Here is a 25,986-nt window from a genome sequence, read left to right as displayed (position 1 = left end):
TGTTGCAATAGTTCTTACCTGCCAGCACATTGAATTGGCTGAGGCTCAGTCTTGGGGGAGGAGTCAAGTGAGGCCCAAAGCTATGTGAGGAATTACTGGCAAGTTGTTTTGGAGCATGAGCAAATTCCAGAGAGCTGTCTTACTCCTTGGGATCTGATAGCGCGAGGGGGGTGGGGGGTTGCAGTCGTAAAGCCGTCCTGTAGCATTCCGTGACAGGGCCTTAGGGGTTATGGCCTAAGGTACTGGAGAGAGGGGTGGGGCTGTTGTTATTCAGCCCTCCAAGGAGGGAGACATCTGTGATCTACCTGGCTGTTAGTCACTGTCAGCTCCCAGTGTACCTCTCCACCCAATACCTTAACCTGACCTTCCTTCTGCCACAGCAGCTATGATATATGGTATCAGTGCATGAGCCGTCCATAATCTGTTATGAGCCCTCCATCATCATTTATGAGCCCTCCATCATCTGTTATGAGCCCTCCATCATCTGTTATGAGCCCTCCATCATCTGATGATGGTTCACAGGAGAAACCATTGCTTCAGAAATGTACCCCCAGTATACAGGCTTCTGTGACACATGTCCTGTCGCCCCCTCTCGAACCCCAGACTATTTGGCCTTAAGGATATCATCAAACCCGGCAACTGCTCCGCCTCCTACGACCTTAACCTCAACACGGAGCATGATTGGCCTGTTTACGTCAACCCGGGCATCCTGCTTCTCCTGTACGTCACCGTGGCGACGGTCCTGAAGATCGGGGGCCACCAAGGATCGGCCGACAAGGTGCTGGCGTCAACGCTCGGCTAAACTTAACTGACCCGGAAGTGAAACATACCTGTGTGTTGACTGACGTGTTCTGCTTACCGATTATGTATCTACACGACAGGGTGAGAAGGAGGCCCGGGTGGACCGTGTGACAGAGCCTGGTGGAGGAGAGGAGGTGGAGCTCCGGCCCTGGTCCTCTCAGCGACAACCCAGCCAGGACGACACCGAGGTGGGCACTATATAACCCGTGGCACCCATGCCCTATTCCAAGCAGCCATTACATGACCGATCTTAGTGTGTATCGGGGGTTTTGTAAAGGCACGTTCTCTATGTATTCCAGCACATGCTCCTCTCTATGGCGGAGCCCATCGAGCACACGGTCACCAACGGCTCCAGTCATCAGGACTTGGGCCCAGGGCTCAGTAGTGCCCCTGGTGGACAGCGCGAGGACCATCCTCTGCAGCTGCTGGGTAGAGTGGTCATGCAGCAGAGCTACGTGTGTGCTCTTATCGCCATGATGGTAACATGGAAATCCTGTCTCTACTGATTACAACTCCTCTGATGCCTGTCTTGATAGTGCTACTCACACTTGTGCCTTGTGACTGAAGATCTTAGTCAGGTTGTGTCACGTCTAACCTGAACTCCATCTCCCATGATGCTCCCCTGGCAGGTGTGGAGCATCACCTACCACAGCTGGCTGACCTTTGTTCTGCTGCTGTGGGCGTGTCTGATCTGGATGCTGCGTGCGAGGCGCCATTTCGCCACGCTGTGCTCTCCCTTCATCCTGCTGTACGGCCTGGCCCTGTGCTTCCTGCAGTACGTCTGGGCTATGGAGCTGCAGCCGGAGCTGCCTCGCACCGTGGGCACCATGAGCCTTAAGCAGCTGGGCCTGGATCGAGCCCAGTACCCCTGCCTCCGCCTGGGGGCCATGGTGAGGAGAGAGAGGGGTTGTGGTGGTAGAGAGTCCAGGCTCAGCAGGGGTTCAGAGGATCTGGGAAATGACACCCACTGTGGCCTGTTACGCACTGGTCTGAAAACGATAGTGCTGTGCTTTGTGTTCTGTTGAAACGGTCAGCAAACGTGTTGCAGAGGTCTTATTTAGTTCCTACCGGGAAAATTCACCCACTCATTAAATCTCTTCTATTAAACATGCAGTGCAGTGCAAAGCCCATACTCTCCTCCGTATGATGTCGAGCTTTGAGAAAGGCGTTTTGTTAAAGGTTCAAAACAAGTGTGGCCATCTAGCCTGTCTCCCAAACAGTGTCTAGACTGTAGACCAATGGTGGCTCATCTTTTAGCTTTTCTCACGTTCTGTGTGTTTTGTCAATACTTTCAGCTGCTATACACGCTGACGTTCTGGCTGCTCCTGCGCCAGTCAGTGAAGGACAACTTCAGTAAGAAAAAAAGCAAGTCTACCCCGCTACAAGAGGTCACCACCGGAGGTAGGTTGGACTACACCCTCTTAGATATTACCTAATGGCAGTCCTCTTGTCAAGTCAACCATCTATCGGATCTCAGTAAGGATTTTATGAAAGTGTGTTTTAAAATTCACGTTCCCGCCTGATAAACAAGGTGCTTTTTTTCCTATGGGTCAAAAGAAGAGAGCGGGCGGAACGAGTCTGTTCTAAAGGTGGTGGGCAGACTGGTGATGAGCTGCTATGCCAAGTACTGGATCTATGTATGTGGAGGCATGTTCATCATGGTCAGCTTTGCGGGCAAGCTTGTAGGCTACAAGATCATCTACATGCTGCTCTTCCTGCTATGTCTCTGCCTCTACCAGGTATATACGGATCATCATTCCAAATGTAACATGGCCAAGTCTTTTACACTGTGATCCGGTCACAAACTCCATTCTCACTTCATTTCCTACATTGTATTTATTTTGATTTATTGTGTAATTATATTTGGTCTGCTGTGCTCTACTCTCAACCACACTACACATCTCAAACTAAAAGGAAAGGAACACAGGCTCAACCACATTTTTTCTAAGGCCATATTCCCCATGGTCAGTTGAGAAAAGGACCTCTTTAACCTGTGCTTAAACTGACTATTCTGTGACATGTTAACAGCGGTTGCTGTTGTCCGGTGCTCGCTTTACCCTCAGGTCTACTACTCTCTGTGGAGAAGGCTGCTCAAGGTTTTCTGGTGGCTGGTGGTGGCCTACACCATGCTGGTACTTATCACCATATACACCTTCCAGTTTGAGGACTTTCCTGCCTACTGGAAGAACTTCACTGGCTTTACAGAAGAGCAGTATGTATACCCCGCCCCCCTTAAAAAAAAGTGTATTTCTTAAATATCAACCTCAGTTCTCATCCACTTCACCATATTATATCCTGGGTCTGGGTGTGACATCCATCCAAGTATTTTAGAAACCTCTGTAACTCGGTTCTGCTGCTCTGTCTCCCCTGCAGGCTGGCTGACATCGGGCTGGAGACCTTTAAGCTGTCAGAGCTGTTCACCAGCATCCTAATCCCAGGCTTCTTCCTGCTGGCCTGCATCCTGCAGCTTCACTACTTCCACAAACCCTTCATGAAGATCACAGACTTGGACCACGTCACGCCCATTCATAGGCACGCTCCCTTCAGGCTCCTCCCAAAGCAGTGTGACTCCGAGCCAGACATGGGATGATGGATGATGTGCTCTCTCTTAGAACATTAATTCAAAATATTCCTAATGAAGTACCTAATGAGGGTTCCTAATGAGGGTTCCGTCAGGTGCTGTTCATCAGTTTTTAATACTACTGCCAGACAGAGCCACGGTCCCCCATTGAAATTCCCCTCTGTAGGAAAAAAAAGGCCCATAAACTGATGTTATGATTTGATCCCTCAGGAAGAGGAACCGCCACAGACCAGAGGTTGTCCACTCTACTGATGGGGCAGTGTTTGAGGAGGAGGAAATGGTGATGGATCTGGATGATGAATCGGAGGATTATGGTGAGCACAGACATTGTGGTTGCGCTGAGACTCTTGTAGCCCTTTAATACTGTATATTATATTTCTACAGTGCTTGACATGTCGTACAAACAAAACCGGTGTAGGACAGAGTTTGGGAACAGGGAAGTGGATTTTGTGTAAATTGGCTCAACAAGCCCGGCGTTGCCCTGTTGCGCTCTGCTGCTCTTTGCGAGTCTTGGCGAACATCCCCACTATCAGCTTCCTCAGGACGGAGTGGTTGTCTCCTGACCAGGCTGCCTACTCTCACCTGGTCCTTTTGCAGTAGTGCCAGTGTACATTTTTATCTAGGCTGATGTGCCAAAATCAGGCTCTGACAGGATGTGGAGTGTGTCAAGTGCTTATAGCCACTATATTATGGACACCTTATGGTTGGGGAAACGTATACATTCTTGGTTGTGGTTCCCACTAGAGTGAATGATGACGGCCATGTCACCTTGTTGTCTATTGCTATTGTTTGTTGGCTGGTGATGGAGTCTTTCATCTCTTTTACCTTCACTGTCTCTCTCGTCATGGTGGTCTTTATCTCTTCAGTGCTGTGATAATGCTGTCTCAGCTCCTGTAGCAGAGTCCTGTAGATGCTTTGTGTATGTGTGGAGCTGCTCCCTTAGCTCAGTAACCTGTGCCACTGAGAGCTAACAGCAGGTTCATGGTGGTGTGGTCGTAGGCAGTCAGGGAAGGATAGAACTGTTGTGTGGAGCTGGGCTGACTGCTGCTCTTGGTCTTGGCCTTCATTGCTATGATTACCACCAGTAAACAGTTAGTTAGCTAGCTAGTAAGCTGACATTTCTTTAAACTTAGCTAGCAGTTACAATTAAGATTGTCCTTTTACTCTGTCTTTATACTCATTTCCCAAGTATTTCCTGTTTCAGTTGTGCAATTTGTTTTGCTAATTATTTATTTTACCTCACACTACCTTTTTTACCAAAAAGTTGTAAGAAGTTGTGAGCTTTTGTTCTGCATTCTTATCATTGCACCATTTGCACTTTTTTTCCTTTGTCTCTCTATGACATGCAGAGATGATGCCCAGTAAGTGGGGTTTAGTGGTGAACAGGCTGATAGTTCTGTTCAGAAAGTTCTCTGACACGCTCACTCAGATCCAGGTGTTCATTTGGAGGGTTCTGGAGCAACACATCCTCAAGATAGTGGCCTTCTTCGTGGTCTGGGTGGCTCTGGGAGAGGTCAGTAGTCCACAGCCTGGACACACCAACACGACTCTTTAGTTGTCTGTTGTGAGAAGGGAACCAGAATCCCTTACACTTTCTAATGTCTCATTCATTCTTTCTCTCAGCCGTCGGTGATGAATCTGGTTCTAGTGGTTCTCTGGGCTTTTGCCATGCCCTTCATCCGCTTCCGTCACATGGCCTCCTGTCTGTCCACTGTCTGGGTCTGTGTCATCATCGTCTGCAAGATGCTCTACCAGCTCAGCGTTGTCAACCCCGCAGAATACTCCAACAACTGCACTGTGGTGAGACAACAGTCTGGAATTACACAAACACTTTCAAGGGCACATATCTGTTCTCTCTGTTTATTGATAGCATTCTCACACACTCCTGCTGCCAGCGTTCTGCTGAGTACACACTGTGCTAGCATTCACCCCTCGGTGCTAATTACAGGACGTTTCATGGGTGAATACTGTTAACGTGTTTAGTCTGACGGCTCTACGGCTGTTTATAGGAGTGTTTAGTTTGTTTAGTTTTTCCATTATTTCTAGTGAGACATTCTGACTGTAGCCCATTTGTTTTTATGATACATTAAGTCTGATGGCTTATACCCATATGGCAAATAATTTCTGTGAATAATTAATAATTAATAATAATAATAAAAATTAATATTATTACATCATTAATAATTAATAATACATTATTAATGGACCCTCAAGATTGCCTCAAATTTGTACCAGAATTCTCTATACAGTATATCTTTTAGCTCCTGTAAACCACATATGTTGTGTGGCCTGTGGCAGTGCAGTGGTCTTATCCTCTTTCTCCAGTGCACATCTACTGCTGCAGCGGGAGTTAGAATCCCCATGTTTTACCACTGTCTGTATCAGGTGAAGCTTAAAATGCCCAGTCTTGAACAAAATACATATTTTCTTCATTGTAAAGGACTAACCATGAACACAAAGCCATACTCTTTTCGTGTGGCAAATGTTTTGGTATAGCAAAGCCAAAACATATTTGACAGCTTTTATGGAAAATTATACAAATTATTTTGCTTGTGATGTGCAACACATCACTAGTGAGACTGATTCAGGTAACCATGTGCCATTCAAATGTACTATCTCAGAGACACTGGTGTTCCAATGCCAGTATTCCATGTGCATTCCATATGTCACATTTGTTTTCCAAAAATGACTTTGCTCATATTGGTTACCCCTCCATTGATACAACAGCCTGGATTGTTATAATGAGTCCCTTACAGGGAAGGTGTGACAGCAACACTGTGGATGTATGATTGAAGAGACTAAGAAAGATAACTGCAATTCAAATGCGTGTGGTTCTGGTGCTGACAATGCCTTGTTCATTCCACAGGTCACATCAAAGTGTTCCAAAATTAAAGATTTAGAAAACGTCTGCGGCAAACCTCAGTGTTTCTCAAGCCAACACCGGTTTTATAAACAACAGTTCTTTGAGTTTCAATAACACACCTAATTTCCTTTTTTATGTCCCTCTCTTTACTTTCTCCCTCACTTTCCTATCCCTTGTAATTTCTCTTTCTATGTCACAGCCCTTGGCCAATGAAACCAACCTGAATGATCGGGAGGTCCTGAACTCCACACTGTACAGAGAGCCCGTGGACCCAGCCAACTGGTTTGGATTCAGGAAAGATGCCACAGTACTGGGCTATACCAAGGTGACATACGTTTTCTTCCATTTTTAACTCTCTAAGGGGCAGTGCTTTGACTGTGGTTCTAATATCATGTCACTGAGAAAATGTGGAATTCAACTGACTTTCTGAATTGACTGTGATTAATAAGGAATTTACCCCAACCCTGATTCTGGGTCAAAGTGCACTGGGCCTGGCTCATGCAGTCTTGTCTGTGACCTTCCAGAACCACCTGCTGGTGTTGATGCTGCTAGTGTTTGAGGCCACAGTGTACCGCCACCAGGCTCACCACTACAAGCAGCAGCAGAAGTCCGCTCCCATCATCCCAGCCATCTTCCCTCAGGCGACCAGAGACACACTGGATCAGGATCTGCTGGCCTGCATAAAGTACCTGCTCAACTACAGCTTCTATAAGTTTGGTCTGGAGGTAGGCCTCTCGCTGAGAGTAAAAATTCAGAAGTGTTTTCATGAATTTTGGTGTACTTCCCCATGCTTTTGTATTCATAATGTTTCATGTTTTTTTCTGTCCCTGTGTTAAGATCTGCTTCCTGATGACTGTGAATGTTATTGGCCAGCGGATGAACTTCCTGGTCATAAGCCATGGCTGTTGGCTGGTGGCCATCATGGTACAGCGTCGTCGGGCAGCCATCGCTCAGATCTGGCCCAAGTACTGCCTGTTCCTCAGCATCTTCATGATCTACCAGTATATACTGTGTGTGGGCATTCCCCCAGCTCTATGTATGGGTGAGTGGGCTACCTCAATGGGTCACCTTTGTAGCCAGTCAACCACATCACCAACCTGACTGTCTCTCTCTTCCTCTACAGACTACCCCTGGCGTTGGAAAACCCCAGTTATGATCAACTCGGCACTCATTAAATGGATCTACCTTCCTGACTTCTACACCATCCCCAACTCCAAGAACCTCATTGGTGAGTGTTATGTGTCTGACCCTTGACCTCAGTGAGCTCTTCACCTACTAATGCTATGACCTGGTCCTCCTGGTTGATGTTGATGGTAGTCCGGTCCACATCATAGGTGTTGATGGATGTGCCTGGTCCTCCTATTGGTTGTTGATGGATGTGCCTGGTCCTCCTATTGGTGTTGATGGATGTGCCTGGTCCTCATTGTTGTTGATGGATGTGCCTGGTCCTCCTATTGGTTGTTGATGGATGTGCCTGGTCCTCGTTGTTGTTGTTGATGGATGTGCCTGGTCCTTGTTGTTGTTGTTGATGGATGTGCCTGGTCCTCCTATTTGTTGTTGATGGATGTGCCTGGTCCTCCTATTTGTTGTTGATGGATGTACCTGGTCCTCCTATTTGTTGTTGATGGATGTACCTGGTCCTCCTATTTGTTGTTGATGGATGTACCTGGTCCTCCTATTTGTTGTTGATGGATGTACCTGGTCCTCCTATTTGTTGTTGATGGATGTACCTGGTCCTCCTATTTGTTGTTGATGGATGTGCCTGGTCCTCCTATTTGTTGTTGATGGATGTGCCTGGTCCTCCAGGTTGATTTTGATAGCTGTGTCTGTTTCTGGTCCTTCCAGCGGACTTTGTTCTCCTGATGTGTGCCTCACAGCAGTGGAAAGTGTTTGAGCATGAGAAGAAGGAAGAGTGGATGGTTCTGGCTGGGGAGAACACAGATGATCCTGACCCCATGGAGGGACGACTTTTCAACCCCGCCCCCAACTTCATCAACTGCAGGTAGGGTTGGAGTAGACACCTACACAACTGACCTGATCAACGGCAGTTTGAACCATCCTCACAGCCTTCAGGTATCATTGTGGGGTCCAGGAGTTGTCCTTGACCAAGGGAAAACTCTGGGCACTAATCATTCTACATCCTAGACAGTATATTTACTGTATGTGTTTCTCTCTCTGCCACTCTTCTCCAGGTGTTACCTTGACATGGCCAAAGTGCTGGTGTTCCGTCACATGTTTTGGTTCGTCTTGTCTGTGGTGTTTGTCACCGGTGCTACCAGGATCAGTGTGTTTGGCCTGGGCTACCTGCTGGCCTGCTTCTTCTTCCTGCTGTTTGGCAAGCGGCTGCTCCGGAAGCCCTCTCGCACGCGTCTTGTCATGTGGGACTGTCTTATTATCTACAACGTGGCGGTCATCATCGCCAAGAACATGCTGTCTGTGAGTGACCCATCTCAGTGCGGACAACTACACTGCCGATGCAGGACAGTAATCCACATTGTTAGGTAAAAGGTCACGTTTGTGTTTGCTAAAGTGTGTCGTGTCCCCAGATTTTGGCCTGTGTATTTGTGATGGAGATGCAGAAAGGTTTCTGCTGGGTGATCCAGCTCTTCAGTCTGGTCTGCACGGTCAAGGGCTACTACGACCGTGAGTATCCAGCACATTAGCATAGATGCAGATGTCTCGTGAACACACGTCTCCCTTCAGATCAGTAGCGAGGCATGTATTCTCCGGTGTTCGATCCCGTTCTTGTGTGTCTCCTAAAGCTAACGATTTGAGTGATAAGACCTGTACGCTGCCAGTGGAAGAGGCAGGGATCATCTGGGACAGTATCTGCTTCTTCTTCCTCCTGCTGCAGAGGAGAGTCTTTCTGAGCTGTTACTTCCTGCATGTGACAGCTGACCTGAAGGCCTCGGCCCAGCAAGCCTCCCGGTGAGCTCCTGACTGGTCTCCATAGCACCCCCTGGAGGTCACAGGGATACCACACTTTTAGTGGGTACGCATTGTATGGACGTGTGTTCTGATCACCTGCTGTTTGACTGTGACAGGGGCTTCGAGCTGTTCAGGGCCAGCATTGTAAAGGACATGATCTTCCACCAGGAGGTTGAGAAGAAGTCCCTCTCGCAGCTGAAGAGATCGTGAGTAAATGTAGAAGCGAGTGTTTTACATCCCAAAACAATGATATCCTCCCCAAACCGGATAATGAGACAGCCAAACCTCATAACCTGACCATGAGAATAGCCACCTATTCTGTACCATGTACAAAACCAAGATTGGAGAGTGGTTAAATGTTATGTTTGACTGATTAGTCAGAACTAATGGAGCAAAAAAGGAATGAGAGAATAAGATATCTGGGTAGTCATGATGACAAAATGTCTTCCCTATCCCTCAGGATGGAACGGATCCGCTCAAAACAGGAAAAGTGCAAAGAGGGCCGTCGGAAGTCAGATGCCAAGGACGATTCGGCCTCAGGTAATCAACACTACTCTATTCTGATTGGGCATGCATGAAATGAGGTTTGGACTTGTGCCTCCATTACCACACATCATCCTATTAACCATTAATACACTTAATAGAAAAAATTCAACAACACATCTCTTAAGATAATGACGGGGGGGGGGGTTGTTATGGTGTGTGTTTGCCGTGGTAAAGCCTGAAGCCCTTCATCTCCCCCACAGAGACACAGAAGGAAAAGAAGAGTCACAAACGTGGCAAGAAGTGGCACGAGCCCTGGCTGGACCATGCCAAAGGTTCGCTCCATACCCAGCTCTATATACCCCTGTATCTTTATTTGTCAGCACCACAAAGAGTCTCTCTCCAGCGTTTTACACTAAGTTAAAATTAAATGTGGATGTTTTTCATGTAATGTTTGCTCTTCAGTCTGTTTTGACATGTGCAGTGCTGTTTGTCGTCTGCCTGCCTTTTCCAGATGTGCATATCAGACTCTGTGTATATGATATTGTATGTTGATTTGCTTGTGTAATCTGTAATGCAGTTGAGTGCCTATGCTGTACTGTTTACATCTGGATGACGTTCATTCCACCTTACAAAATGTTATATTAAGGCATTACGGCAAGTGTTTCTATTGGATAAGTTCAGAGGACAAAAAAACATTTTTCTGGTCAAATGTTTTGTTTGGGCAGAATGAATACACCCTTGATGTCTTCGGTGAATGATGAACAAACCTTTGGCTGAGTGGGATGTTTACATGCACTGTCAGAAATCTGGAAGTCTATCTCAGGACAGAACCAATCAGAGGTTGTCAAACGATTTATTAGTATACCTGTAATGTTTTCATTTGGAATAGGTCTTACATATAAATTGGCATTTGGGGGGATTGCAGCTGCAGTCCAGTAGAGGATCGTAATCTCCAGGTCTTTTTGGCCTGTCTTTCCCACATCTGTTTTCGTTATTTCCCTCCTTATGCTGAACGGCATAGTATAATCCTGCGATTTAGTCTTCTCAGTTTCTGTTTTGTTAGAAAATCCAAAACTAAACAGTCCTGATTTTGAAGTGGTCTTGACTAGTAGTGGCCTTCACTCCATGTCCTGTCCCCATGGATTACTTATGGATTATCTATTTGGTTTGTGTTAATCCTGCAGTGTTGCATTCTGGGGAGTATTACCTGTTTGAGTCGGACAGTGAAGAAGAAGAAGAACTGTTCTCAGAGGAACAGAAGCCTCAGAAACCAACTGCCTTTCAGGTGATTTTATGTTGCAAACAAAGCCTTTGCCAACTTATACAGTGTTAAAATGCACACAAATGTGAAAGAAATGTTAATTCCAATGCCTGTTTTTTATAATGGTGGTATTTTAGTATGTATTCCTCCTGCTGCCATGTGCCCACAGCTGGCGTACCAGGCATGGGTGACCAGTGCCAAGGCAACACTGAGAGAACGCCAGAAGAGACAGAAAGAACAGAGGAGGCTGGAGAGAGAGGAGAAACATCAGAGAGAACAGGAGGGCTGTCCAGCATCAGGTCAGAGATCTCACGTACACACACACACACACAAAAAACCCAATAAAATATACGTTAGTAATTGGGTTTGTTTCAGGTCATGAAGGGAATGTGGAGTTTGAAGAAGGTATCTCGCATGACGACCCAGAAAACGAGGAGCTAGGAGATGGCTCAGGTATTTGGTCATTATTCTCAGTGTTTCATGAACCTCAGTTTACTTAAGACATTTAAAACATTATGCCGTCTGAATAACCTAAACAATGTGGTGCTGTTCTCCAGGGAAGGCAGACATTGTGCAGAGGATCCTGGACATCCTCATGTTGCTGTGGGTTGTGTTCCTGGCCATGGTCGACGGTCTGACTGAGTGGCTCAACCTCATCACCAAGCAGTACGTGGACACTTCAACAGTGCTGTGCAACGAACGCTACCTTCTCATCCACAACATCAGCCAGGTCAGTTAAACCTCCCTTCACCTAGCAGCCCACTAACACCAGGGAGCACTGACCCAGGGTGGCCAGTCATGGACCCCTAAGTACGTATGTTACAAGCTGTATTAATAAATAATTTCGGTTGCAACTTGTATGATGTATACTATCAATGCAGTTCAAAAGCAGAAAATGCAGTGCTTTTGCGCCAACCACTCTGCTTATTTCAAGTGAATTTCGGTTTCCTGTTATACAGAAGCCTCTGACAGATCCAATGGATGACCGGTTGTCCCAGGGCAGTGAAAGCCCCACCCTGGAGACCTGTCTTGGGGACACAGAGGGTGACACCGACCATAATACCAGCGGTGCCGCCAGGTAGGTATAGATGAATACCCCTTCAACATGTTGGACACATTTTGAACCTGAATAGCAGAAACGTACATGTAAATTGGTCTGTTCATGCCGGTTTGTAATCATCTATATTTTCCTTCTGAGGGTTAGCTGGTTACTGACCCGTGTGTTGTTATTTGCTAGTGGCTTGGAGCTGGACGAGCCCGAGTGTCAAAGTAGCACCAACTTGTGTTGTTCGGAGCCCACCTTGGAGCTGCTGGGGGTGGAGCCGGAGCCATCGCACAAACGCCACCTACGCCACTCCAGGACGGCCAGCGAGATGCTCTCTGACGGGTACCGACATGCACTTCAGAACCTTCCTAGAAAATCAATTCAGTTGATCTGCTACAAATCGATGTTCCTCTCATGTGTCAGAACCCTAACTGTCTCCAGCTTGTTGGGCCAGGGGAACCCTACTGACCGCCCCCATGTCATCTACCTTATCGCAGGCAGTTCTTTGTAGAGGAGCTGGTCCAGTCTAGAGAGTTCTACTCGTCTCAGAACCGCATGCTGAAGCTGATGTTGGCCCTCTACAACCTGCTGGCAGCCCACTCTGAGCTGGTGTGCTACTTCATCATCGTGCTCAACAACGTGGTGACGGCGTCCGTCATCTCCGTGGTGTTGCCAATCCTCGTCTTCCTCTGGGCCATGCTGGCCGTGCCGCGCCCAACCAAGAGGTTCTGGATGACCGCTATCATCTACACCGAGGTAGGTGGTAGTTGGGTAGTTGGAACCAAGACCGAGCTGCTTGCTGTTTTTGTGTTGGCGGTGTGGTTGTTTATACCTGCACAAGCATGTTGAGACTAAGCACAGATGCAAAGCCTTACTAGGCTTTACTGTATTATCCGTCTTTACTGTTGTAAACATTGAGTAAGATGTGAAATATGAACTGTCTACGATGACGTTTACTTTTGAACTTCTGGTTTAAACCAACTAAGGAAACACTATGGCATTCCTCATTGCCAGGCCTAATTTAGCATTTAGTTTCAAACTATTCAAAATATTTCCTGTTCTCTCAACTGTTCCAACCGGTTGGCTTTCAGGCATGTGCAAAACAAACCTAAACATTGAATTGCACTTAATGTTTCTGTAATGTAGGTACATGGTGTTTCTCTATGTTTCTGTAATATTATCACATTGTTTCTCACTTATATGTTTTGGTTGATTCCGGTTCTGCTCAGGTCATGGTACTGGTAAAGTACCTGTTCACTGATATGTTTTGGTTGTTTCCGGATCTACATAGGTCATGGTACTGGTAAAGTACCTGTTCCAGTTCGGTTTCTTCCCTTGGAACAGTGGGATTGAACTCACGCTGAACGAGGACAAGCCTTTTTTCCCCCCTCGGATTCTGGGTCTGGAGAAAACAGATAACTACATTCGCTATGACCTGCTGCAACTGCTGGCTCTCTTCTTCCATCGCTCACTGCTGCAGGTACTGTCTATCAGTCCCCCAACCAACTGTCTTGACCCATGATGTTTTATCATACATTGACACGTCCTCATTTAGATTTTTGTGGCCAAGGGGTGTTGAAGCCCCTGTCTCTGGAGAGAGACTGATACATCTGGTTGGTACTGGTACTTCAAGTAGCTTGCCGGGCATTTATTAGTAGCTTGCAGTAGTGTTCTGAAGGTACATCCACAAATCGTCACGAACCAAACGTCCAATCACCAGACACCACTGGCTCCCAGCTTATATCTAATAAATGCAACATTGCTGCAACCCTATCCCTGTTTAGTTAGTATCGGCAGGTGGCCCCATCTGTGTGTTTGGAGTGCATCTTTCTTTACTCCATGCGTAGCCAGTTGCTAATGAAAAGTGTTCCTACATTGTCTGTCTTCAGCGGTATGGTCTGTGGGACCAGGAGGGTGCTCTAGAAGAGAAGCCCTTTAGGCCTTCAAAGAAGGCCAAAAAGCAGGAGGGAGCTGAGGTAGAGGAGGTCCATGTCTATCCCAGCCCTGGGCCCAGCCTAGTAGACCTGGAGGAACTCAGACTGGATCAGGACCAGAAAACCGAACTTGATTCCCAACCAAAGCCTGAAGCAACTGAACCAGAGCCCAGCACAAGCTCAGCACACACCCCAGAGCCCCCTGGCCCCCCTGAGGAGGGAACCAAGAAGAAGGGCAGCATCATGCGCTTCCGCAAGAAAAATCCACTGAGCAAAGGTCCACTGAACTATAGTGGAGAAAATTAAAACATCAATTAATGAATGGCTTGGGGAGTTCAGAAGTATGTTCTTGATTTGTATTCTGTTTATACCCTAGAAGCCTTAGATGTCAAGGCTGAGAAGAAGGAGCAGAAGGAGCAGAAGAAGGATCAGAAGGAGCAGAAGAAGGAGCAGAAAAGGCAGCAGAAGGAGCAGCAGAAGGGTAAACGCAGAGAGGCAGCCAGTAAGAAGCTTGTAGCGGTGGGAGACAAGATCAAGCACCTCACCATCACTGCGTACGTACTGGAGTCAGCCTTTGCAGAGCTCTTTGGTCCAAACAGATGTCATTTCGTAGTGTTATTATGATTAATAAAAGGTTCTGTTGGTTTTAAATTGTGTTTAGTAGTTGATTATGACATGTTCGCTGTGCTGTAGGTCTTCTTAAATCTTGCCATATTTGGGCAAGAGACATTGTTTTGATTGTCCATTCCTCCTTGTAGTCTGCGGAATGTCTACAAGCCCTGTCACTCGTTCTTCAGCGACATCTTACGTGCACCGTACCGCGCTGCTACAGATGTCTACGCCCTCATGTTCCTCACTGACGTGGTGAATTTCATCATCATCGTCTTTGGTTTCTGGGCCTTTGGAGTGAGTGACACATACCAAACTGCAATGAATGTACCAGGCCACACTTGCCCAACCAACCCAGAGGTGTCAAACTGGTTCCACGGAGGGCCAAGTGTCTGGAGGTTTTTGGTTTTTCCTATAGGTTGGTTCCCAGTTCAGACCTTAACAACCAGATGAGGGTAGAACTAACCACTTAGTGACTTAATTAATCAATCAAGTACAAGGTGAGAGCAAAAATCTGCAAACACTAGGCCCTCCGTGGAACCAGTTTGACACCCCTAAACTTCATTGACACTTTAGTCATTTTAGAGACGCTTATATCCGGTGTGACTAAGTGCCTCTCTTCTTACACCTGTGCAATTTCTGAAATGTTTCCATTTACACTTTTAAATCCACAGTTAAAATTGTGTTTTCATATTGTATCACTCCGGAGTGTATCACCATATGGATGTTGTATCTCCAGACATCGTGTACTTGGTCACAATATACAGTGAGCATTTCCGTGGACTAATCGAATGCCCTCTGTCCCACAGAAACACTCAGCAGCAGCAGACATTGCCTCCACGCTGTCCGATGACCAGGTTCCCGAGGCCTTCCTGGTGATGCTGCTCATCCAGTTCAGCACCATGATCATCGACCGGGCACTCTACCTTCGCAAGACCGTCCTTGGGAAGCTCATCTTCCAGATCATTTTGGTGTTTGGCATACACATCTGGATGTTCTTCATCCTGCCTGCGGTCACTGAAAGGTGAGGATGAGGAGGGTTTGAAGGGTAGTGCCTTTCATTGGATCTTGATTGTGGGTATCTCTTAAATATGTCCTACAATGGGCTTTCATCATTGCTCTAGTGTGTACTGAATTTGTCTATGTCCCCTCAGGATGTTCAATCAAAACTCGGTGGCTCAACTCTGGTACTTCTTCAAATGTATCTACTTTGCCCTGTCGGCATACCAGATCCGCTGTGGCTACCCCACCCGAATCCTGGGCAACTTCCTCACAAAAAAGTTCAACCACCTGAACCTCTTCCTCTTTCAGGGGTAAGTCAGTACATTTATACTGTATCCCTTTGGCCAAACTATATCATATGGTTTGGTCTTCGTGTTTGGGTATGGGATGAGATGAGGTTGTCATCAGATGGGTGAGGGGATGAGCCTGTTGTCAGGTGGGTCATGGGATGAGCTTGTCATCAGGTGGGTGATGGGATCAGGTTGGGTACAGTATCATCAGGTGGATGAGGGATGAGGTTGGGTACAGGTACCATGTCATCTGGTGGATGATGGGATGAGGTTGGGTACGGTGTCGTCAGGTGGATAATGGTTGAGGTTGGGTACAAGTACAGTGTAATTGTGTGTGCTGTCAGGTTCCGCTTGGTGCCCTTCCTGGTGGAGCTGCGGGCTGTGATGGACTGGGTGTGGACTGACACCACACTGTCCCTTTCCAACTGGATGTGTGTGGAAGACATCTACGCCAACATTTTCATCATCAAGTGCAGCCGGGAGACAGAGAAGGTACAAGACCTCTGGGTTAAAAATGCAGTTGATAATGTCAGCTGTCTGTAGTGTGTTTCTGTCAGCGGTTCTTACACCTGATCCCTCCTGTTCTGCAGAAATACCCTCAGCCTAAGGGCCAGAAGAAGAAGAAGATTGTAAAGTATGGTATGGGAGGACTGATCATCTTCTTCCTAATCTGCATCATCTGGTTTCCACTGCTCTTCATATCATTGGTCAGATCGGTGGTGGGTGTGGTCAATCACCCAGTGGATGTCACTGTGACAGTCAATCTGGGAGGATATGAGGTAAAAAAAACAAAAAAAACATTGTACTGGTTTGAGACCTATGCAGTCCATGCTCACCATCTAGTTCAGTCAAGCATATAAAAGCATGCTATTGAAAATCTATAACTGTAGTCAGTTTGCGTGGTACTAATACTAGTAATCCCTATTCATAGCCCCTGTTCACCATGAGCGTCCAACAGCAGTCCATTCAGCCATTCACTGAAGAGGAATACAACCGTCTGAACACTGACTTCTATGACAATGCTGTATGTAACACCTCCCCCACTCCAGAGAGCATAATTCATGCCCTTGACCTGTTCTAAAAAGACAATAGCCCCAGTATATTACTCATCAACACCGTGAATAAATGTGTAAATGTCAGGTATTGATAAAAGTCCCATCTGTGTGTGTTCCCTACAGGTGGCTATGCAGTTTATCACCCTGTATAGTTACGAGGACTTAGTGACCGCTAAGATTGAGGGCAGCTCAGGGTCAGTGTGGAGGATCAGCCCACCTAGCAGACAGGAGGTGGTCAAGGAGCTGCTGGGCAGCCCCATGGATGTGACGTTGAGGCTGGCCTGGACCTTCCAGAGGTCAGCTGTGTGTGTGCGTGTGTGCATGGGAAGACATTTCTTTTATTTAGCCATTATCTGCCAGTGGAATTGGAGAATATTTGTGGGTTAGAATGTGTGTTATTGTTTCTGTATATATTCAGGGACCTTGGCAAGGGTGGCACTGTGGAGAACACGTCTGGCAAACTCTCCATCAACCTGGAACCGGGCAACCGAGTTAGAGCAGACCTGGCTTCACTGCTACTGGGGAACCGCACTGAACCTGTGTATGTTCTGCTCCACACAGTCGTGTAGCACACTGTTGTATGTGTGTCAAATGATGTCCTGAATTCTGTGTTGTTCTGTTTTCTTCTCAGACGTGTACCTCACATGTTCCCCAACTACATCCGAGCCCCGAATGGAGCAGAGGCCAAGCCGGTTAGCCAGCTGTATCAAGGTTGAGGGGCTTTTATGTATCAGCGTCCTTCTTGCTGTTTTTGTACCAAGGCAGCCTGTGTTTCCGCATTGCTGCGTTTGTGCCTGACACCGTGTCATGTTGCAGGTGGTGAAGAGGGCTACCAGGATGTGACTCTGTCTCTGATGAGGGACCGCTCTTTGAACAGCAGCAGTGGGGCCCAGGAGTGGTGGGACATCAGCATTGCAGACTGTCCTCCTACCTCAGAGGCCTGTGGTGTGCTGCCCATGGTGATCTTCAATGACAAAGTCAGCCCCCCAAGCCTGGGTTTCCTCGCAGGATACGGGTAAGGAGCTGTGGCCATCCCTAACTGCTTCCCAGGCACACATTTTTTGAGCGTTGGTTAAAAGTGGAAATCAAACGTCGATTGGACCTTCCAATCAGTTGACGAATAAACAAACTAAGACCTTCTACTGAATGTTCTGGAAAATGTTTCTGAGTTTTTTGTTTTCTCACTGAGTTCTGTTCTTTTCTGCCCACTCTAAACATGCCGTCCATTGCAGGATCATGGGGCTGTATGTCTCTGTGGTGCTGGTGATTGGGAAGTTTGTGAGGGGCTTCTTCAGCGAGATCTCTCACTCCATCATGTTTGAGGAGCTGCCGTGTGTCAACCGCATTCTCAAGCTGTGCACAGACATTTTCCTGGTCAGGGAGACGGGAGAACTGGAGCTAGAAGAGGAGCTCTACTCTAAACTCATCTTCCTCTACCGCTCACCAGAGACTATGATCAAGTGGACAAGGGACAAGCTGTCCAGGGACAATCGCTAGTCTTTACCTGGACCATTTCCAACTGACCTAACGCTGGCACCAGTGACTCTGTCTTCACTGTGAATCTAAGCCCTTAGCTGGGAGGGGAAAGGGATATTTTGTCTGTTTCTGTACAGTGCTATTTCCCTCTGCTGCAGGGCTGTGCTGACACTGGGCCTGGGGTTGCGTGGGGCAGGGGGGGGTTCTAGAGATTTTGCTAAGCCTCTCCAGTCACCAGGGTGGGTTAGGTGTCTTACACTTTTACCAGACTAAAAGAAGTCAGGCTGCTCATGTCTTAATGCCTGGTTTACGACAGAGGATGGTCTCTAAATGAGATGTGATGGCCGGGTTGACCTACAGAGCTTAAAAGCCACCTGACTGCTGACAGATCATGGGCTGGATCCTTTTACTACACTGATGAGCTCAGTGGGAACTAATGCTGCCCACAAGGGGACAATTTGAAAGAAAAAGGACCTAAAGTATGATGTTTTCCCCCCAATCGAAACACAGTGATATCTTATTCAGCCAATTCTCTGAATCTTGAAACTGTTTACAAACGGAAATGCTTAAGATGGGAAGAAAAGCTAACTATGTACGTTGTAATTGATCATAGTAACACTCGACTTGTCTTCTTGTTGTACTGCAAATACATTGTGGTTAAATTACAACTGTAACACTAATTTCAAGACTGAGGTGTTACAACTTGCGCAATAGAAACTTTGTAATTTCCGAGTGAGCCTACATATGCATGTTTACCGTGAACGGGGTCCCTACTAACAAGGGAACATTGTCTTTTCATTTAAATCGTGCTGAACTGAACTACCATTTTAGACTAAATAAAACCATATATTTCTTATTTATAGCAAACTTTACAAAATGTCAACATACTGGAATACCACATAAGGCAATATAATCTCTGGTAAATATCATGCTGGAACAGATTATTATGAATTCTGACATTACTTAGACCTCTGACAAAAAAGACACTGCTATCATTGTGCCTTGATATTTTTCAGAATTGTTTTAGTATGGTTAAACTATTTCTTCAGCAGTTGCCAATATGCACAAACGCTGAAGCAAAACATTTCCCAACTTTGTAGAAAGTAATACTTTGTGCCATACGTTAGCGCTCATTCTCTGAGAACCAAGTTTTGTTATTGTGAGATTTATTGTAAAAGATACCTTATTTTTTATTTCCAATACAATGTGATTCAGCTCCTAAATCAATGAAAAATAAAATAATTTTTATTCCTGTCATGGAAACACTTCTGTATTCAACTCAGTCATTGTAGCAATACCTCAGTTAATGGTAGATTCACCATACAAACAGTGCCATACATACATTTATTTTGGGTGCAGTTAAAAGACAATATAACAGAATAACTGACTGAAAAACAATTAAATGTTATCAAGGCTAACGGCCTTGGCTGTATAGTTGCCATAGGCGCTAATGCTAAATCTATAACAGAGCAGCCAGTTTCATCAATAAACAATGCAGTCTCCATCTGTGTGCCATCGGCGTTGTCTGGTAACACTGGGATTTGTCTGTCACAGGGAATGTGACCCTCAAGATGTCTTGGCTTCATCCTCTTCCTCTAGCAGGAACTCACTAATCTCCTTCCTCATATGAGACCTAGACACAATGACCAAGTCCATTTAAGTATCACAGTAAATATACAGTACCAGTCAAAAAGTTGGACACTTATTCACAGGAATTTCTGTAATTTTACTATTTTTCATATTGTAGAACAATAGTGAACATCAAAACTATAAAATAACACATTGGAATCATGTAGCAACAAAGAAAGTGTTAAACAGAAGAAAATGTGTTTGATATTGAAGTATCTAAAAGTAGCAGTCACCCTTTGATGACAGCTTTGCACACTTAGCATTCTCTCAACCAGCTTTATGAGGTAGTCACCAGGAATGCATTTTAATTAGCAGTTGTGCTCTCTTTATGTACAAATGACAAGAACAGTTAAAATAAGAAAAGCGAAACAACAGTCGTTCATTACTTTAAGACATGAAGATCAGTCAATCTGGAAGACTTCAAGCACTGTCGCACAAACCATCAAGCGCTATGATGAAACTGGCTAGGATGAGGACCGCCACAGGAAAGGAAGACCTCGAGTTATCCTCTGCAGCAGAGGTTAAGTTCATTAGAGTCACCAACCTCAGAAATCTGCAATTAACTGCACCTCAAACTGCAGCCCAAATAAGTGCTTCAGAGTTTAAATAACAAACATCTGTTCAGAGGCCATGGTCCTCAGTCGGAAAAGGGTGGCTTGCCCACTTCAGGTTGGTGGAGAGTGCCTGCCTCAACTGGAGGAGTATAAGTATCTAGGGGTCTTGTTCACAAGTGAGGGAAGGATGAAACGGGAGATTGACAGACGGATCGGTGCAGCTTCTGCAGTAATGCGGTCAATGTATCGACCTGTCGTGGTGAAGAAAGAGCTGAGCCGCAAGGCGAAGCTCTCGATATACCGGTCAATCTACGTTCCTACTCTCACCTATGGTCATGAGCTTTGGGTCATGACCGAAAGGACAAGATCCCGGATACAGGCGGCCAAAATGAGCTTTCTCCGCAGGGTGGCTGGGCGATCCCTTAGAGATAGGGTGAGAAGCTCGGTCACCCGGGAGGAGCTCAGAGTAGAGCCGCTGCTCCTCCACATCGAGAGGGGTCAGCTGAGGTGGCTTGAGCATCTGTTCCGGATACCTCCTGAACGCCTTCCCGGGAAGTTGTTCCGGGCCCGTCCCACCGGGAGGAGACCCCGGGGAAGACCTAGGACACGCTGGAGGGACTATGTATCCCGGCTGGCCTGGGAACGCCTCGGTATCCCCCCGGAAGAGCTAGAGGAAGTGTCTAGGGAGAGGGAAGTCTGGGCATCTCTGCTTAGACTGCTGCCCCCGCGACCCGGCCCCGGATAAGCGGAAGAAGATGAATGAATGTTCAGAGGTGACTGTGAATTAGGCCATTATGTTTGAATTGCTACAAAGAAACCACTACTGAAGGTACCAATAAGATAAGACTTGTTTGGGCCAAGAAACATTAGACCGGTGGCAATCTGTCCTTTTGGTCTGATGAGTCAACATTTTAGATTTTTAGTTCCAACTGCCATGTCTTTGTGAGGCGCAGAGTGAGTGAAAGGATGATCTCTCTATGTGTGATTAGCATCGTGAAGCATGGTTTAGGTGTGATGATGTGAGGGTGCTTTGCTGGTGTGACTGTCAGTGATCCATTTAGAATTAAAGGCACACTCAACAAGCAGGGCAATCACAGCATTCTGCAGCGATACGCCATCCCATCTTGTTTGCGCTTAGTGGGACTATCATTTGTTTTTTAACAGGACATTCATTCCAAAACGACCTCCAAGCAGTGCAAGAGCTATTTGACCAAGAAAGAGAGTGATGGGGTGCTGCAACAGATGAGCTGGCCTCCACAATCAACTGACCTCAACCCAGTTGAAATGTTTTGGAACCCAGTTGAAATGTTTCACTGTCATCCACTGTTGGATGACAGTGAAGGAAAAGCAGCCAACAAGTGCTCATTATATGTGGTAACGCCAAGACTTTTGGAAAAGCATTCCAGGTGACTACCTCATGAAGCTGGGTGACAGAATGCCAAGATGTCTTAAAGGCAAAGGGTGGCTACTTTAAAGAACCTAAAATAACTATTTTCATTTGTGTAATCCTTTTTTGGTTACTAAATGATTCCATGTGTCATTTTAAAGTTTTGATGTCTCCACTGTTATTCTACAATGTGGAAAATCTTAAAAAATATATACCCTTGAATGAGTAGTTGTCCAAATCTTTGACTGCTACTGTAAGTCAATGCTAAAATAATATTTTGTTAAAGTATTCCTTGTAGCTGATGGAAACCTTACCTTCTCTTCTTCCTCTCAGCTTCTGCCAGGATGTACTGGGGAAGGATGTCCACTGCGGTCTATAGGACAGAAGGTTATGACTAATAAAGAACTGTTGTGTATGTACAGTAATTGCCTGAAGTGAATACACTCACCATGTCCTTGATGGTCAGCCTACAACTGTAACACAAGAGGCTTTTAAGATCCAGTGTCGCTGGCATCCTGAAAGAACATACACGTCAAGTCTTGAACACATTCAATAGGATCCTGTTGTGCACACAACCTCACGTTGCACTTCACCCTCAATGTAAACCGGTGTGAATGTACCCAATCCAGATGTACTGTGTGCACACATTGGAGATGTTTACACTGGTAGACATAAGCACTCACTCAGCCGAGAGGCAGCAGCCAGGCTCTCTGGACCCACAGCCCTGCCTCTGCCCCTCATCAGAGGAACGGCACTGTCCCTGTCCTGTGAAGGAGGCTGGAGGAGGTCCTGGGGCTCCTGCTGTACCAAGGCTCAAACCAGGGCCCGGGCCCCGTCTCTGAGACAGCTGCTCTGAGATCAGTGTGGCCTTGAAGGCAGAGAACTCCTCTACACAACGGGGAGGAAGCCAGTAAGGGAAAAGATAGAAGGGAGACTTACTTGTACGTGTATACAGCAGGCAACCATAATTTGTATAAATCTGACATTCTTATTTGGAGATTTTAATACATTTTAGCTCACTGGCAATGTGACTCACCAGCGTTGGTGTCCAGGGAACACGCGCACATCAGGCATTTATCAAAGGTTGGGCTATTGGTGTTCTGTGGGGGACACGCTGTGTGGAGCTTCTCACTGGTTCTGGACAACAACCAACACAGGTGTTCAATAACATTTTCAATTATTTGTTATAATATCCTTTCAACTAACATTCATTTCCACTTTTACTTTCTTTACAAACAGTGCACCATGTTAAAGTTTGGTGCATCTTTGTGTTACCCATCTTCACCTATAGATGGTGCTGACAGTAGCGGGGAAGTCCGTCTGGAGTTTGTTGACAAAGCTCTCTGTCAGCCGCTGGATGCTGGCCTTGTCTTGTGCCTGGAGGGAGGAAACTTAATTCAATTGCTTAAGAAAATAGTCACTTGGCACACAGCAACACACTATATAACAATGAGAGTTGGTCAGTCTCTCACCTTAGTGTCCAGGCCAGGGATGAAGACTGAGGGGACATCAAACATCCTGTTGTAATATGCTATCTCTTTAGAGGAGTAGTCCCTCATGGGTCTGACAATGACCACGTCTCCGTAGCGAGAGTCTGAGAAGCCCTGTGAAAAACGGTAACATTTTAAATGAAGACGGTACAGTTATCGGAGCTCAGCACATTATCATATTATCTGAGAGATAATATGGAGTTACATACAGTCGTTCAATTATTGAAAGAAGGGCTTAAACAATGTCCACTATTCCACTGAGCTGAAAGAGATATTTTTACTGTGTCCATAGCCAGTGAAGCCCCTCGGCCCAGGGAGATGTTGCTCAGCAGTTTGATGGCCAGACGGGAGCAGCTGTCTCCCATCATCACCTTGGTGTAGCCCTCTGTCCTCGCAGTGTGGAGAATCAAGTGCTGCCTGGATAATAGCAATGCATTTCATCTCATTAGTCTTTAACAGCCTTTACACAAATTTGAAAGACAGATGAATTTCACAAATATGAATCCCCTATATGCTACGTGTGATACGTGAATGGTATGTCTGGAAAATGTAGTCTAATCTCACCTCAGTGTCTGCAGCAAATCCTCTTTGGCTGTCAGTGTTCTCACAGAGGCAAACAGTCTTTGAAGGGCCTGGGTGTTTTCAGGAGTGATGGGGTTGCTTAGTCCATTCTGGACCTCCTGCATGCTGAGAGAGGACAGATGACTCCAGGCATTCTCCAAAAAGAGGTCTGGGTGCAGGTTTTGATTGGTCTGGATGAATTGGTCCACAGCAGCTTTATAACTTGGCCCAGTCTGAAGTTTCTCTGTAGCCGAGGAGCCCACCTCTAGCACTGAGCTGGGGAGATTAAGTGCCTGGACCACCGTGGGAAGACAACAGACACAATGTTACTATCTAGAGAAGATGCAATTATATGTATTATAGCTTGGCAAAAACAATGCCAAGCCATAATACAGTAAATTCCAATGATCAAAGTTCAGTCTCAGATCCCCAGAGTCCTAGACAGATGTATCAACAACACTGTGACCTAGCTATGCAGCTCACCTGCTCCAGATAGACTATGTGGTAAGGATAATTAGAGGATCTGAGAACAGACTCCACCTGAGCCACTGCCCTCCTCCGATCTTCCATGCTTTGACCACTGGCACCTCCCTCTTTCAAGACAAAGATTTGGACAATCATCACATGATCTAGTCTGAGACTGCAAGCTTGGAAGTGACTGAATAAAAAAAGAAGGTATGATCTTCTGTGTCTTACCATCTATGTGGATGATTCCAGGGACAAATCTCAATTTTTTGGGTGCGTCTCGACTCAGACCCTGTGTCAAAGACAAAGTTTTTTTTTTAAACAAACAACAATACTGGAATTTGAAGAATGTGTGTGCCTCATATACTGTCAGACAATCAGGACAAGAATGTCTGCTAAACGACTGAAATGTAAACATCAGCCTTGTAATTTCAGTACTGTAACATACAGTCTGGCCAAACGGGAAGGAATGCATTGACCACAACTACCTCTTTAACCTGTGACAACATGGAACTAGATGCTGGCCCTCCAGACACAGCAAGAAGAACCTACAAGAGAGAGAGTAACAACTTATTTGTTTGATTTTGCGAGATGTAACAATGCTAGAGTTTAATATTCAGTACCTTCTCTCCAGGAAATATGATCCGGTTCTTTCCCAGCATGGCCCGGAACTTGTGTATGAAGTACTCCTTGAAACAGCACCTGGTCAGAGGACATCCAAATAAATATACTGTACATTACTCATCTTTTCACTAACAGTAAAATATGCACACTTTGTGTAAATATAGCCTAAATGAATCTAATTCATTGAGTTTGTTTTAAGTTTTTTGCCTCAGTAATTTATAGAAATTATTGGAATATGTCAACCCTATCCAGAAAAGGTTACTACCAGTTGTTTCACTTACCTGCAAAATGCATCTACAGCTCGTATGATCAAAACAGCTGTACTTTCTTTGCATTTGACACATTTCTTGGAGACACTACGAATAAAAGTACATTGTGAGTGGTTGGAAGCAGTTTGCTACAGCTTAGGACAAAACAGCGTAGGAAACAAAATTGCACGTTAGCTAATGATTGGTAGTATAGCTCAGCCTAGGTGGACATTATAGTTAGTTATGCTAAAGTCCATTGCTACGCAATGTAATACCTGTTACAAGGTGAGTAAATCTCTCACCTTGGGGTTGCTACGTGTTCCAGTTGCCCATTGTATTCTTCGTCGACCTGGCACATGTTGTCTAATTAGTTAGCCAGCTAGCTAAGTGTTAAATTGTTGGAATTTCGTGTAGCTACATTCAAATAAGAATTGAATGCTTACGTAAAAACTGTCTTTTCCAGCTTGCCAGCCAACCATTTATCACTATGCGAACATATACGAAATTGTATTTAGGTCGTTACATTAAGCTATTTCGAGACTGAATTCGCTAATTAGACTAATGTGTCAAAAAGCTCGTGGTGGAATAACAACATGGCGCGTTTTGATGACGTAATTTAAATCAACAATAAGTGTTTTGTTGTTGTGTCAATGAAAATTACATATCACATTATACGGTACAACTGATATTACAACAT

The 25,986-nt window shown here is 45.8% G+C and overlaps 2 protein-coding genes across 5 annotated transcripts in view; one reads left to right on the top strand and one right to left on the bottom strand.

Moving 5' to 3' along the window:
* piezo1 (piezo-type mechanosensitive ion channel component 1) overlaps nucleotides 1-19,596 on the top strand; it is a 56,519-nt gene extending 36,923 nt beyond the window's left edge. Inside the window, exons 8-50 of one of the 2 annotated variants that reach the window (XM_020052878.3) lie at nucleotides 604-778; nucleotides 882-989; nucleotides 1,101-1,280; nucleotides 1,431-1,691; nucleotides 2,097-2,202; nucleotides 2,362-2,540; nucleotides 2,865-3,013; nucleotides 3,175-3,333; nucleotides 3,593-3,696; nucleotides 4,732-4,895; nucleotides 5,006-5,182; nucleotides 6,445-6,570; nucleotides 6,770-6,970; nucleotides 7,083-7,287; nucleotides 7,369-7,473; nucleotides 8,091-8,247; nucleotides 8,438-8,681; nucleotides 8,792-8,888; nucleotides 9,008-9,173; nucleotides 9,290-9,379; nucleotides 9,634-9,713; nucleotides 9,920-9,991; nucleotides 10,844-10,944; nucleotides 11,090-11,219; nucleotides 11,296-11,373; nucleotides 11,478-11,650; nucleotides 11,880-11,998; nucleotides 12,158-12,307; nucleotides 12,463-12,721; nucleotides 13,257-13,445; nucleotides 13,855-14,176; nucleotides 14,276-14,453; nucleotides 14,658-14,805; nucleotides 15,318-15,532; nucleotides 15,663-15,821; nucleotides 16,145-16,292; nucleotides 16,391-16,579; nucleotides 16,732-16,824; nucleotides 16,979-17,151; nucleotides 17,274-17,396; nucleotides 17,487-17,566; nucleotides 17,672-17,870; nucleotides 18,088-19,596. In XM_020052878.3, the coding sequence (XP_019908437.2) occupies nucleotides 604-778; nucleotides 882-989; nucleotides 1,101-1,280; nucleotides 1,431-1,691; nucleotides 2,097-2,202; nucleotides 2,362-2,540; nucleotides 2,865-3,013; nucleotides 3,175-3,333; nucleotides 3,593-3,696; nucleotides 4,732-4,895; nucleotides 5,006-5,182; nucleotides 6,445-6,570; nucleotides 6,770-6,970; nucleotides 7,083-7,287; nucleotides 7,369-7,473; nucleotides 8,091-8,247; nucleotides 8,438-8,681; nucleotides 8,792-8,888; nucleotides 9,008-9,173; nucleotides 9,290-9,379; nucleotides 9,634-9,713; nucleotides 9,920-9,991; nucleotides 10,844-10,944; nucleotides 11,090-11,219; nucleotides 11,296-11,373; nucleotides 11,478-11,650; nucleotides 11,880-11,998; nucleotides 12,158-12,307; nucleotides 12,463-12,721; nucleotides 13,257-13,445; nucleotides 13,855-14,176; nucleotides 14,276-14,453; nucleotides 14,658-14,805; nucleotides 15,318-15,532; nucleotides 15,663-15,821; nucleotides 16,145-16,292; nucleotides 16,391-16,579; nucleotides 16,732-16,824; nucleotides 16,979-17,151; nucleotides 17,274-17,396; nucleotides 17,487-17,566; nucleotides 17,672-17,870; nucleotides 18,088-18,352 (6,796 nt within the window). In that variant the 3' untranslated portion in view covers nucleotides 18,353-19,596. Of the gene's footprint in view, nucleotides 1-603; nucleotides 779-881; nucleotides 990-1,100; nucleotides 1,281-1,430; nucleotides 1,692-2,096; nucleotides 2,203-2,358; nucleotides 2,541-2,864; nucleotides 3,014-3,174; nucleotides 3,334-3,592; nucleotides 3,697-4,731; nucleotides 4,896-5,005; nucleotides 5,183-6,444; nucleotides 6,571-6,769; nucleotides 6,971-7,082; nucleotides 7,288-7,368; nucleotides 7,474-8,090; nucleotides 8,248-8,437; nucleotides 8,682-8,791; nucleotides 8,889-9,007; nucleotides 9,174-9,289; nucleotides 9,380-9,633; nucleotides 9,714-9,919; nucleotides 9,992-10,843; nucleotides 10,945-11,089; nucleotides 11,220-11,295; nucleotides 11,374-11,477; nucleotides 11,651-11,879; nucleotides 11,999-12,157; nucleotides 12,308-12,462; nucleotides 12,722-13,256; nucleotides 13,446-13,854; nucleotides 14,177-14,275; nucleotides 14,454-14,657; nucleotides 14,806-15,317; nucleotides 15,533-15,662; nucleotides 15,822-16,144; nucleotides 16,293-16,390; nucleotides 16,580-16,731; nucleotides 16,825-16,978; nucleotides 17,152-17,273; nucleotides 17,397-17,486; nucleotides 17,567-17,671; nucleotides 17,871-18,087 lie in introns of both variants that reach the window. The other variant, XM_010881298.5, reaches the window with a different exon arrangement.
* ctu2 (cytosolic thiouridylase subunit 2 homolog (S. pombe)) lies at nucleotides 19,481-25,906 on the bottom strand. Of its 3 annotated transcripts, XM_010881312.4 has the most exons (16): nucleotides 25,733-25,906; nucleotides 25,592-25,638; nucleotides 25,323-25,397; nucleotides 25,041-25,119; nucleotides 24,906-24,965; nucleotides 24,649-24,709; nucleotides 24,436-24,545; nucleotides 23,956-24,245; nucleotides 23,673-23,808; nucleotides 23,374-23,505; nucleotides 23,187-23,278; nucleotides 22,938-23,038; nucleotides 22,585-22,789; nucleotides 22,350-22,416; nucleotides 22,216-22,274; nucleotides 19,481-19,964 (listed from the first exon to the last, which is right to left on the bottom strand). In XM_010881312.4, the coding sequence occupies exons 1-16, from the start codon at nucleotides 25,766-25,768 to the stop codon at nucleotides 19,898-19,900; spliced, it is 1,617 nt and encodes a 538-aa protein (XP_010879614.1). In that variant the 5' UTR covers nucleotides 25,769-25,906; the 3' UTR covers nucleotides 19,481-19,897. The 3 variants fall into 3 exon arrangements, with proteins under 3 accessions (XP_010879614.1, XP_010879623.1, XP_010879630.1); XM_010881321.5 differs by having other exon boundaries at nucleotides 25,592-25,893; XM_010881328.5 differs by lacking the exon at nucleotides 25,733-25,906 and having other exon boundaries at nucleotides 25,565-25,614.
* Between the last annotated feature and the right edge of the window lie 80 nt (nucleotides 25,907-25,986).

The sequence above is a fragment of the Esox lucius genome, chromosome 2, assembly GCF_011004845.1.
Source record: "Esox lucius isolate fEsoLuc1 chromosome 2, fEsoLuc1.pri, whole genome shotgun sequence".
NCBI lineage: Eukaryota > Metazoa > Chordata > Actinopteri > Esociformes > Esocidae > Esox > Esox lucius.
Note: the sequence above shows the minus strand (reverse complement) of the source record. Positions and strands in the feature narration are given on the sequence as shown.

Coding starts and splice junctions, on each gene's coding strand:
- ctu2 (XM_010881312.4), bottom strand. CDS start 25,768: ATGGTTGGCTGGCAAGCTGGAAAAGACAGTTTTTAC. Junction 25,398..25,591: donor GAACACGTAGCAACCCCAAG/GTGAGAGATTTA, acceptor TTTTATTCGTAG/TGTCTCCAAGAAATGTGTCA. Junction 23,279..23,373: donor TCCCTGGCCTGGACACTAAG/GTGAGAGACTGA, acceptor TCCTCCCTCCAG/GCACAAGACAAGGCCAGCAT.